General features: G+C 36.8%; 1 protein-coding gene across 3 annotated transcripts in view; it reads left to right on the plus strand.

Moving 5' to 3' along the window:
• The window catches only part of ptpn11b (protein tyrosine phosphatase non-receptor type 11b), a 40,264-nt gene that overhangs the window by 15,409 nt on the left and 11,982 nt on the right, over positions 1–12,873 (plus strand). For 2 of the 3 annotated variants that reach the window (XM_086159663.1, XM_086159664.1), the window contains exons 3-9: positions 5,425–5,619; positions 9,093–9,285; positions 9,391–9,510; positions 9,851–9,964; positions 11,296–11,392; positions 11,560–11,639; positions 11,828–11,983. In XM_086159663.1, coding sequence (XP_086015789.1) covers positions 5,425–5,619; positions 9,093–9,285; positions 9,391–9,510; positions 9,851–9,964; positions 11,296–11,392; positions 11,560–11,639; positions 11,828–11,983 — 955 coding nt within the window. The remainder of the gene's footprint in view (positions 1–5,424; positions 5,620–9,092; positions 9,286–9,390; positions 9,511–9,850; positions 9,965–11,295; positions 11,393–11,559; positions 11,640–11,827; positions 11,984–12,873) is intronic. The other variant, XM_086159666.1, reaches the window with a different exon arrangement.

A 12,873-nucleotide genomic window follows, 5' to 3' on the forward strand; every position in this document is an offset into this window, starting at 1 on the left:
GCCAAGTACTTGGAGGGAAGCCAAACCCATTTGTTACTCCAACTATAGCTGGCATATAGGTAGAGCAAGGAGTTTACACTGCAGTAGGAGCAGGCAAATGTCTGCAAAGGAGAAGCTATATGTTCAAATATCAAAATAGGAGTTCGCCTCAGACTTATGAAAAATTGGCTGTAACGAGACACTCCCATTCAAGGCGATATGAGGTAAAGACATATAAATTGGAAGAGTACCTGTGCTGCAAGAAGGAGCAGGTGGTAGGCATGTCTCCCTCTGATACTGAAGCTCCATCAGTCATAAGGCTTTATTTGCCTCGATTGCTGGTTTACGTACCTACTGCTGGAATTGGAGTTGTGCATCACTGGCTCTCAGCTTTTCCTGGGACTCAGTGTGGAGTGGCAGTGTGTGTGACATCTTGTCCCACACAGTAGCCCCAGCAGCAGAAACCAGCCGATCAGCTTGAGGCTAACCCTCCACACTAGCACTACCCACTACCTCACTTGTGCCATCACTGAGGCCACACTGCTCAACTGCACGGGCACCAATGGCAACAGAACCCCCATTTCCACTTACAACTAGTGCCTTGAAATCTCATTTTAGACTAGATTTGGGGTAAAGTAAACCTTCCTCATTTCAAAACAGCCTAGCCAAACTTACCTAACCAATTTATTGCTGGGAGCCTTTTAACAGTGATCCCAGACAAGCCTCTATTTAGGTTATGTCCTGGTATTGAACAAAACTGTACTCTGGAAAAGGTGCAGGGTTACAGTTAAAGAAAAAAAGGGACAGGTTGGCTGCTGTCAATTCAACAAAAGGACTAAAACACAAGGAGTCCTCATAAGGAGAATGATCCACTATGTAGGTGTCTGCAGGAAGAACAAAGGAGAACGAACTCTGTGCTCACAGTAGTTGGGTTCACAAACCACACAGTATTGGCTTTTACAAATCATGCAGCATTTTCTCCTGATATGCTGCACATCAGCTACCACCTTGAATGGTTGTGCCTGGCTTACATGAAGTTAGCACACTGTTATTGGCTGCAGGTACTTGACTTCAGGTGTTCTAATGGACTATATGGAACACCTGCACGGCAATTTGAAACTCCCAGAAAGACGGGGCAGGCGCTGGCCCCGGCCCCAACACTCGACTAGGGGCAGCCTCAGAAGCCTCAGAAGCCTGAGCCTCTAGGATCACTGGAACATGCAAACCCCTACCCCTCCACGGTAAGGTTGTGGCTCAAGGAGGGACTTAATAACCAACATACTGCTGTCATTTGCCACACTTGCCTATTTGTTGTAGAGTTGTACTCTTTAAAATATTTGATCTACTGTGACCTTTTTTGCGGTTTCAAGCAAGAATACACAAACAACGTTGCTTCTTGCAGACTTGTCAACCACCACTTCATCCTGGCCTAAGTACAGAGCCTCACCTCACATCCCTCTTGCATAGTAACCTCACATTGTAAATATTCCTCATCTCTTCTTTCGTCCTTTTTAAGATTACCTTGGTCTGTGGTTTATAATGTGAAAGCAGGCAGTCCACAAAACACTCTGTTCTGTATGGCCAAGACTAAAGGACTTGTTGTGCAGAACACACCCAGACACGAACTATCTTGATTCTTTTTTTGCACTAGGTTTCATATATTTAAAATCAGAGTTGTGGTCTAGTTTTATTTTTGTCTTATTTTTGTCTGTTTGTCTTTTGCTAATTCAGATGGAAACTCACTGAGATGACTGGAAACACTGTTCTGCCGTTTGCAACAGTAGCATAAAACAAACCAGATTTGTGTTGTTATGAAACTGTTTTGATCTTGTAATTTACATTTTAAAATCCATTACAATGTTAATTTCTAGATGTATGACACTGTATTGCATTGTAATACAAATATTGGTAGGATTTTAGGTATTGAAAGACGAGTTGTTTTTGTGTCAGTTTCTTTTGTACTAGAAAAATATCAATTAAAATTCAGCTGTTTGACAACTCCAGAATGAAACATTATAACTGTTGCTTACAAGCATTACTCTCTTCTATACAAAAGTAATCCTAGATTAATTGAGATGCAAAGTTGATAACTACTTAATCTTTTTATTATGTGTCTTTGTTGGTAAAAATCATGGTATCATGATACTCCTAGACTCCCACACCTTGTAAACAGAGAAATACAGTATATTGAACACAATCTTTAGAGGAAAAACTATTTTGACTTGACTATTTTAACTACAAAAAATAACTATTTTGACTTGAAAGAGTGGAAAACTAAATTTTCTTAACTATATTCTAACCTCTGCTTTACTGGTCCCTTTTTAATTTTTTTAAGTATCAAATGAGATATGTACAGTCTATAAATATTCAAATATACTGAAGGTAATTCGATGATTATGCATACACAGCAGCTATTTTAGGCTTTCATGTCATGCTACACACACATGTAGTTACTTATCAGAGCAGTGATGAGGCTAATTAGCCATTAAACCAGGTCTCATTTCGCCAAGGCCGTTGGAAAGGGAATGTCACTGTGAATATTCAGATAGTAATGGACGCTGAGGGAGACTGTTGTCCTTCTCACTGTCTTATCATTTTCCCTCTGCAATTCCTCCTCTTATCTTCAGAATGTCTGCAATTATACAGGAATTGAGGCAAAGCTAAATTCTTGCTCAAATGCCTTTGAAGTCTGAAGCTAATCGGAACTCTTTGTTTTGTTATCAATTTAAAGGTTCTTACAACTCTTAAGATGACTTGAAGAAAATGTGAAGTAGAAAGTAATTTCATTGTAATTTACTCACACTCATTCATATTTATTTTGAGCCTGAGCAAAATTTTACCGGATGTCATTGCTTGTTTAGTTCGGAATTATTTTTGGTCTTGCAGACCTAAGCCCATTTACTTGTAGAAATTTCTGTTCCAAGAATCATCTGGGTCAGTGTTCAAATATTAACATATTTTTACAATTAAGTTTCCTCTGTTTTTTTAGAGCAGCCAACTAATAGTTGATGAGAAAAAAAAAGTAGTTTCCTGAGATTCTACTGGCAAAATTCAGTGAGTCACAGACAGTATCTCGCTTTTTTTTTTTTTTTTTTTGTCAAAACAACAATGCAGAGCAGATATGCTCAATCACATTTTCTACAGATCATCTGTTTGTGGATAAACTCCTCACATATGTGATACTATGAGGCTGATGGACGGCTAATGAAAATTGTACTGTAGTTCTTAGGTTAATACACGATGTGGGTGACATCCACCATGAGACTGCAGCGATAGCTAAGGTTTTAAGTCCTATCTTACCTAATATTCTGGCAGGGAGCAGTGTGGGCGGTATTCAGCTGTTGAAGCAGCCATGTGAGCCAAGGAAGTGATGAAACTGGTTAAAAGTTTGGTGATATGGGGGTTAGGCCAGCTATATTACGTACGTGGGACAGTGGGGTGTTGTCTATTTCTCTACTTCCTGGACAGTTTAGTGCAAGCAGCAGGATAGAAGTATAACTCTAAACTGTATATTTAAGAAGCTTATTATTATGAATGGATGTTTTTATGTAATGCACCCCAGTGTTAACAATGGTACATTCTGTACTTTCTGTGATATCTCTGTAACTTAGACCTTTATGAATAGAACTACAAAAAATTGAATACCTTCATTCATTTAAACACAAATCAACTCTTCATGTAAACTAGTCACTAGACTTTATTCATGACTTGGGGCAGCCTTACAGTCAGATAAGATATGTATGTTGTATTTCAGTTTCTGAGAAAGCAGTCAGGATGGCTTTGTCTTTGATTCCCAGCTTTTATCTAAAAAGAAACCATATTGCAATAAAATGATAAACATTGAATAAAGTTGGAAAACATTCTCACAGATCTTAGTTAATGCTGCTATCAATGTTATACTGCAGCACAATGTTGATGGTACAGATAGATTTGCAATGCCATTTTTCATATCAATGCAAAGTAGTTCACAGGATAATGAATAGCTGACTTGTTGCATTTACTCAATTGTGTGTTCAATACAAAGCACATGACAAAATAGAGGAAGATGAAATGCATTGAAATCCAATGCTTGTTTTACTTTGATGTGCATTAATTTCATTTTAACGCTAGGTATATTTGGCGTGAGAGAGTAATCTTGTAAATGAAATACATGCATTTTTACATTTGTTACATTTTTAACTAGAAGCCATCTTAGTGCATTTTAAACCAAAAATGTATTCTTAAGCACTGCTGAAAACATGCAGTTATGATAAGAATAAACCACTGAATTGTAATAAACTCATTCCCAATCAAGCAGCACATCTGTTACAGAGGATCCTATCTTAGCATATGTGGAGGGCGTGGTAAATGCATGCAACACTATATCTGTAAATGGATCTGTCATGTGGATGAAACTCCACAAAGATTTTCTCTGTCAAACAGCGGATAGGTGACGAAATATTTACATATGTGTGTTTTCACTAATCTTGAGTTAATGGTATTGAGCAGAGAGAAACAGGGGCATGGCCTGAGTGTAGAAGAGGTGCCTTTATCTGGACTATAGGCCAGTGGCAACCCGCCAAAAACCAATTATAGAGCCATTAAGCAATTAGTAGGAAACATTGACATAAAGATGGATGACGGGACCAATGAGCGATGATGAGGTAAAACATCTGCAGCGATATTTTGAAAGGGTAAAAAGGAAGAAAATATGAAGAGGGAATTTGACTTTCATGAAGATGAAAATAAATATTATCTGGGTAAGTAATATTTGTGACATTGATATGATTGTGAGTTGCTAATCAGTTTATGAAGGGACTGAGACTAGTGTATCCAACCGTACACATCAGACTATCTAGCTGAGTTGCCTCAAGATGCTTAGACTACCTATGTCTTCATAATAATTGCAAAAGCAAGATTGTTTTATATCTAGATGGCATCTTCTGCATCACATCCTTCCAGGCAGGTATCTTATTGATCACATTTTTCGCATATGTTTGCGTACATACTCATGCTATAACACTGGAGGACTGTCAATATGCAAAGTGCCAATAAGACTTAACTGGCTGCTCAGGCTTTAATCCTTACAGGTTTATTCGTAGCAATCATGAGACAACATGCTCTCAAATGCAATTTCTCATTTCAAAACCGTGAGGATACATTTTTGTATAAAATCAAAAATCTGTTCTTTAATTATGTTACAGCAGGGAAGTATTCAAAAAGAAAAAGAAATGTTCATGGAAATTCTTTTGTAAGTCTCAAAGGAGGAGCAGATGGCTTGATAATCTTTCGGTGTATATGCATTTATATTCTTTGAGTGGGCGTTAAAAGGTTTGTGTTGACTAAAAGGTGTGTGTTGTGTTTTAGAGACAAATTTTCTTTAGGGTTAGGTTCCTTGGCACGAGTCCACTGTTGTTAACATGCATCACGAATAACAGAGTTCTCTGTGTGCTCTGTGTTGTGCAGGCGTAACGATGAGGTGACCCATATTAAGATCCAGAACTCTGGGGACTATTATGATCTGTATGGAGGTGAGAAGTTTGCCACACTGGCTGAGTTGGTGCAGTATTACACTGAACAACAGGATCTCCTGCGTGAAAGGAATGGCCATGTCATCGAACTCAAGTACCCACTCAACTGCAAGGATCCCACATCAGAGAGGTGCCAGCAATCTCTAACTCAGACACAGACATTTGCAACTAGATTTGCATTCGAGCAAGATTCACTGTACATCAGGAGGCCCTAGTAGACATAATTTAAACCAAGCCCATGTCATGTTATTGTTTGAATAAAGGTTTCTACCTGGCAATTGACGGTGGAAAATGTCTGCCGCAATATTCCATTTCTGTTCAGCTCTTAGTGCAGCTTCTTATAAAGCTCTATCCTGCCGTGAGAGGTGGCAAAGCCACCTGAGAAATATTAGTTTAGCGGTTGTGATTGCAGTTGAAGTATCCTTTTATGTCTCTGTCTTTGTGAGGCATTATATACTTTTTTTAATTTGATTTTGGATGTGAAAATTATTTAATTGAAGTTTTGTTATCATGCTTCATTTCTGGTGTGTTAAACCCACTGAGATAGCTGAAACCTTTTCTTGAAGCACTTTCTGTAACACCTCACACCCATACACACACAATGAGTGGATTATACAATACAATATCCAAGAAATATATATTCATTCATCTAAATACAAGTTGTCAGGTGGGTAGGTTACATTATCATAAATGTTTACATTTTAAGCAAGAACAGTGGTATGTATGTTGTTAGTGCGGAGCACCTTGTCAACTCTTCCACTCTACAAAAGTTACATTTAGTCACCTAATTTTTCACTGACCACATGACCAGATGTAAATTAATCAGAGAATGAATCAGGATCTCATTTTTAATTTTTCCTCCCCTGCTTTAATCAGGAATATCTTTTTCTGTGCTGTGCAAATGTTCCATCGACCACGTGTGGGTATTGTTGTGTGAAGAAATTGAAAAAGAATTATGTTGCCTTTTACAAGTTAGCATTTCATCAAAATGATGTTGAAACTGTCAAAGGATAAGAATGTTTCATATTTTTGTTAAAGCAATGTAGCTTTGCAGAAACCAGTTTACTCATACTTTTTAGGAAGATTCATCACACATGCACACCCACACATTCAAATCCAAATGGTTTTTATAATCATATGCATGAAAATTGGCACTCTTCTCAAAACTGCATCTTTATTCAAACCCAGTAGGTGGTTGGGCTGTTGTTTATATAGCTACCCAGGGGGACACGTTGTAAATGGCTTTATGCTTATCACACCTACACAACTTCATTGAAATTTTAGCATATTTAGTGGTGCGCGTGTATACATATGACAATGAAAACCCATACAGGCTCTCACTGTTGAACAATAATTCTGAAAGGTACGTGTTTTCATAACTGCTGAGGAGAAACTGTCTACTTTTCATATGTGTTTGTTAGTCATCTCAGGTTGTGCATGCAGTCATTTTTTCCTACATATCCACACAATGAAAGTATGTTAGAAAGAAAGTGTGTCAGAAAAATGATATTCGTATTTGGGTTTTGTGGTTTTTCTATTCTACATACATCCTTTTTGTGGAACTTCTGCACATTCTTGCTTACAATGAAGGAAAATATGCACACACACAGGTTCTTCATCTTAACACTGGAAAATAAGTGAGGCTTTAGCTTTATGAGACATTGGATTTTGAGTAGGAATCTTAAACATGTATCAACATACATACATCAATGATAAACCCTGAGGTATAATGTGGAACTGGTTCCCTTTAGGCAGGAACAAAACTGTTTTGTCTTAACTCCTTTCACTTGTGATGCAAAGTTGTCTTTGAATAAAATATATGGCTCCAGGCTCACTTTTTTGTTAACACAGGTGCTGGAGGAGAAAATATGGAAGAGCTTCAATAACAAAAAAAAGAAAGTATTAGATAGGATCATACTTTATTGATCCCCATTGGGAAAATTATAGGTGTCGAAGCCGCACAGGGCAGAGATCAGGTATCAAAAGACATTAAACAATGACAATAACAATAAATAGAGACCTAAAAAGGACAGAGACAACAGTAAAAGGATGAAAATTGATAAACTGCTAAGGACAGGCGTAAAGTAACGTGAGTGAGTGACAGTGTCAAATAGTGGTATAAAGAGATTATAGATAATCATGGAGTTTTTGAAATGTTGTTTGTTGCATATCACCATTTAGTGTTTTTTAAAGCAGACAAGTCAAGCCCAAGGCCATCAAATCAATGTCCTGCCTGAAAGATAATTTCATAATTTATTTATTTTATATTTATAATAATTAATTTATAATTAATGTCTTCTAGTAAATTGCAACATGAATCCAATAAGTCCTACAAAACACTGAAACACCTGCTGCAAAGACCTGTGAGCACCAGGCCCTCCTCACTGCTGCTGTGGCACGCAACTCAGTGGGCAGGTTGAATGCATGGTTCAGCACCTATGCAATGACATTTAAGCAAGAGGCACCCAGAAAATGGCCCAATGAAAAGTGGACTTTGAACGTCATAAAAGGTGGAAGGAGGAAGTGTACCTGCTTGCTGACATTGAAGATGAACTTTTGTGCACATTTTGTCAATGAACTGAATACACCTCTCATAAAGTTTACACGGTGCTGTGCTGACTGAGAAGCCTTGAAATTCAATCTTTGACTGAGCAGTAATCCATTTGTAGCTAATGTGGAGTGTAGCAGCACAGTTGATGCAAAGTGTGACTAAAGGCCCTGCAAAGTTTCTCAAGTTTTTGCCATGAAACGATGAAGAAACACAGTGCCATCTCAATAATGCACCTCCACTGTATTCAGAGATTTTTCACAATTCTGAATCTCGCCCAAACCATTATTGAGCTTATAGCCAAAAAACTATGGAGTGAAGCTGTTGTCTTGGACACAAGACAACAGCTTCACTCCATAGTTTTTTGTCACATTAATAGTTTTATTACATTTTGTTTAAATATAGTCATATTTCAAACAATCATTTCAATAGATTCAAGATTCAAATTGTTTATTGTCTCAGGCACAGTGTCGAAACGTGTTTCCCTGTACAGTGAAATTCCTACTTTGACGTCTACAGTGCATTTGGATTTGTCTTTGTCTTGATAAGAAATAATGATAGTAAACTTGTCATTAATATGAACAGTGTTGGCAGTACAATAAGACCTATTTTCTATGATGAGAAATGCATTTTTTCTTTGCTATTTCTCTGCTATTTAGTAAGGGAACAGAGAATGGGGTTAGATTGAGAAGGTTGATTCACTTTGGCATACCCTGAAGGTAGAGGTTGAAAGAAAAAAAAAAAAGGAAGAAGACTTAGCTATTTTGTGAAAGGTGTTTTAATGCCTTTTGCCCCTGTCTCAATCAAATGATATATCTCGGCAATGAAGTATATGATTTACTAATTTGGCAAAGTTTATTTGAAATCACAAGCCATTTTTTTTTACCCTGAATGATTTGTGTCACGGGGTAGACTGTTGAATTGTATCAGTTTTGGGGTTCATATTATGTAATGTGTAATGTTCTCATTTTAATATAATGATAATGTTATCTAATGTATCTAATGAAAAACTGCACTGTAAATCATATTATTGTATCATTCCCCTGGCCTACTAGGTGGTACCACGGTCACCTATCTGGGCGAGATGCAGAGAAACTGCTCACAGACAAGGGAAAGGCTGGCAGCTTCCTGGTTCGTGAAAGCCAGAGTAAACCAGGTGACTTTGTCCTCTCAGTTCTCACCAATGAGGAGAAACATGAGAATGTTGACCGCAGGACTAAGGTTACCCATGTCATGATTCGCTTCCAGGTACCCCAGTATACTCTTGTTCCTTTGAGTGATATGCTTTTTAACGTACTATGATCTAATATTACACAAGAAGAAATAATGACTTGAGGTTATATTATTCCCCAGCAGGATGGTAAATATGATGTAGGTGGTGGAGAGAGGTTTGACACTCTTGCTGACTTGGTTGATCACTACAAAAAGAATCCAATGGTAGAGAAGAGTGGCATTGTAGTGCACCTCAAACAGGTATGGAAGAGAAACTGCTGAAGATCATATCAACTGAATCTCATGTGAATGGTATAATGGATCCATGTATGTGTTATATTTATAGGCTACTGAACAGTTACTTTCTCTATTCACTAATCTTATCTCTCTATCCACTTCATTCTCAATTTGATCAGAGGGAAAACTTAACTTAATTAACAAAGAAATAAGTCAATGAGACAAACATTTGTCAAATGTGCAGATAATGTAATAAGGTAGTAAAGATCTACAATCCAAATAGTAGAGGCATTCCTAAGGTTTTGACATGTGTAATAGCTTGTTTTATTGTGTTTAATCCAATTTAATCTCCTCGTTTCAACAGCCTTTTAATGCTACAAGGATAAATGCAGCTAATATTGAAAATAGGGTACAAGAGCTCAACAAAGTGGCAGACAATTCAGAGAAGCCCAAACAAGGATTCTGGGAAGAATTTGAGGTATGTAGCCTCATCATGGAAGTTCTGATGACATTTTAATCCATACTAATAAATACATCCCCAGTCATTTTAATCACTAAATCCAACTTGTTTTGAAATACAGCCAAATACTTTATGGCTAAAGTCATGCTATTTACAAAAAGGGAACAATTAAGGTCTAAATGATGTTGGTATCAATAAATCCATATCCATATGTAATCTGTTATTTACAGTTCCATTTATCTATCTTTTGTTAGTGTCTGCTTGCTGTCAGACATAAGGGCTAAAGTTGTTTTACTAACTATTAATATTTGCAGAAAGTCCAGATTGGTCATTTTTACCCTTCGTTTTTCATAAAACAAGTTCTAACCATATGTACCCATGGATACAAACTAAAATCAAATCATGCTAAAAAAGGACTTTTCATTTTCCAATAATAATTAAACAAAGAAACCACACATTCTATTTTAGGGGCACTGAACAGATAAAATATAAATAAGCCAAACAAATACATTCTATCTGAAGAACCATGTATTAATCTGACACAAATTCACACTAACCAGTGCTTGTATGAACAATGCGATACAGCCTTACATTTTTTTTTTTTTTTTTCCTGTTGTTCATTGTCAGTCAGTACTTTTTTGTGACAATAAGCAGAAATGGAACAATAATCGTCAATATTGGTGGGTGGAGCACAAAGAAATGCAGTGGTATGTGCATTGTTACTGTTCACAAAAAAGCCTCTGCTGAAAACTTCCTTGCAATTTATAGTAAGATATCAAGCTCATTCTAACATCTGTCTCCTGCTTCTGAAAAAACACTATCTGAATCATCTACGCCAAAACAGCTGAAATTGCTATGCAGTAACTTATTACTCATAACTTAAATTATGTTGACAGAAACTTTAAAATGGTAAAACACAGAGCTGCTCAGACACACTCAGCTGTAGCATTGAGTTAACTTGAACATTTTTAAAAAGAAAAAATTAACCTCTGAATACTATTTTTGGATAGTAGCCACCAGTTGTAGCCATGATGTCTCTATATTTATGACCACCACCGATGAAAATAATTGGAAATACTTGCATATACAAAAAGATTGTGTAATAAGGTATTTCCAAGAGGTTGAATCTGTATCTCCAGTATATAAGAGATTGAAGCTGCATTTGCCTTCGCCTCTTTTATATGTTCATATATCATGTAATACTTATCTCATAGTGTGTGCAAAAACAAGCAAGAATGTGACAAACAGGTGCGTGTGTTTGTGTGTTTGTTTTTTGTTATGTCTAATTATTTGTTTTACTTTACAATACATCATTTATCTGTATTCCTCTTTGTTTTGTTATGTATTAGGTACTTCAGCAACAGGAGTGCAAACTCCTTTATCCCAGGAAAGAAGGCCAGAAACCAGAAAACAAGAGTAAAAACCGATACAAGAATATACTCCCCTGTGAGTCTCATTGCAACCTGCCCATATCCTGTCACTTCAACTTCCTGTGGAAAATATGACTCAAACAAAAGCCTTAGGATGTCAAGATGTTCAATACATTTTAGAAAAAACATTGTGGCAGGAAAAATAGCATTTCGCATAAATAAGTTTCACTTTTCTGTTTTCAGTTGACACAACTCGGGTTGAAATCAAGGAAGCAGACCCAGACGTTCCTGGTTCAGACTATATCAATGCCAACTACATCAGAGTGAGTCTCAGCATTAACTGCATATTATCAAATTTTGTTAGCTGTCTGGTAAACCACTCTATGGTGTTTAGCATGGTATTGAAATTAGTAACTGAATTGTGTATACTTTGATATCATATGATGATGATTCTCTTGTGGCATTGTGGAGCACTGTTGTCCATTCCTCATTGTGTATCTTTTCATTACAGAGTGTGCATGAAGAAGGCAGACATCTAGATGAGGGCAAAGTCTTCATTGCTACTCAAGGGTGCCTACAGAACACAGTTACTGACTTCTGGAAGATGGTGTATCAGGAGAATACACATGTCATTGTCATGACCACAAAGGAGATGGAGAGAGGAAGGGTTAGCATTTAGTACACTGCACACTTACACTTGGGCCTTCCTCGGTTGCACATTATCGAAGAGACTACCCTCACAAAACACACAAACGTTCTACAAATTTTTGTGTTTTTGGTTCCTAAAAAATGTTACTCTCAATTTTACTCTTTCCTCATTCCTGATACTACCCTTTTCTCAAGCTTGAATTATTTTGAAATACTTACATAACTGCTTCTAATTCTAATTCTAACATATTTGTTAACAAGTTCATTGTCTTGATATGGGAGAATGTACCACCACAATGTGGTTATCATAAATAACGTTTGCAGCGGAATATATACACTACAAAGCCTACCCCTTTTTCAGATACACAGAGATAATTTGAGCCACTGGCCATAGCTTGAGGGAAGTTTTAGATAATGATTATTCCTTCCTGAGAAGAAACTACATCAGAGTATTTCTAACTCTTTACAATGATTTAATTAGTCTGATTGATTTAAACATTTAATTGTAGTTTTCCTTATTCTTTGTTTCCAAAGGTTAGGATTATTATTAGCCGCCCAATGGATTTAATTCTCTGGACAGCTCTGTCACATCAAAGAGCCTATTGATTTATGAAAAACAGGGAAATGCTGGATGCATTCTACACTAGATGTAAGGATAAAAATACTAATAGTGCAAGGGTCTGTTCATCAGGCTCATTGTTTTAAATATCAATTGTACAAGAGATCATTAGAACTTTATGAAGGAGAAAATCAAAACATTGGTCAAAAGAGGCCTTAAATAGGTAATCAATTACATCAAAATTGGAAGACTTTACTGCTGTGATGTCATGAAGTTTGGCCTTGTTTGTGAAATACCGCAATCATCCATAGATAATAGTCTGAAAAGAAAAGTTGAAAATGCAAGCCATC

The sequence above is a fragment of the Fistularia commersonii genome, chromosome 14 (genome assembly GCF_037954325.1).
Source record: "Fistularia commersonii isolate RoL2024-O1a breed Wild chromosome 14, RoL_Fcom_v1.0, whole genome shotgun sequence".
NCBI lineage: Eukaryota > Metazoa > Chordata > Actinopteri > Syngnathiformes > Fistulariidae > Fistularia > Fistularia commersonii.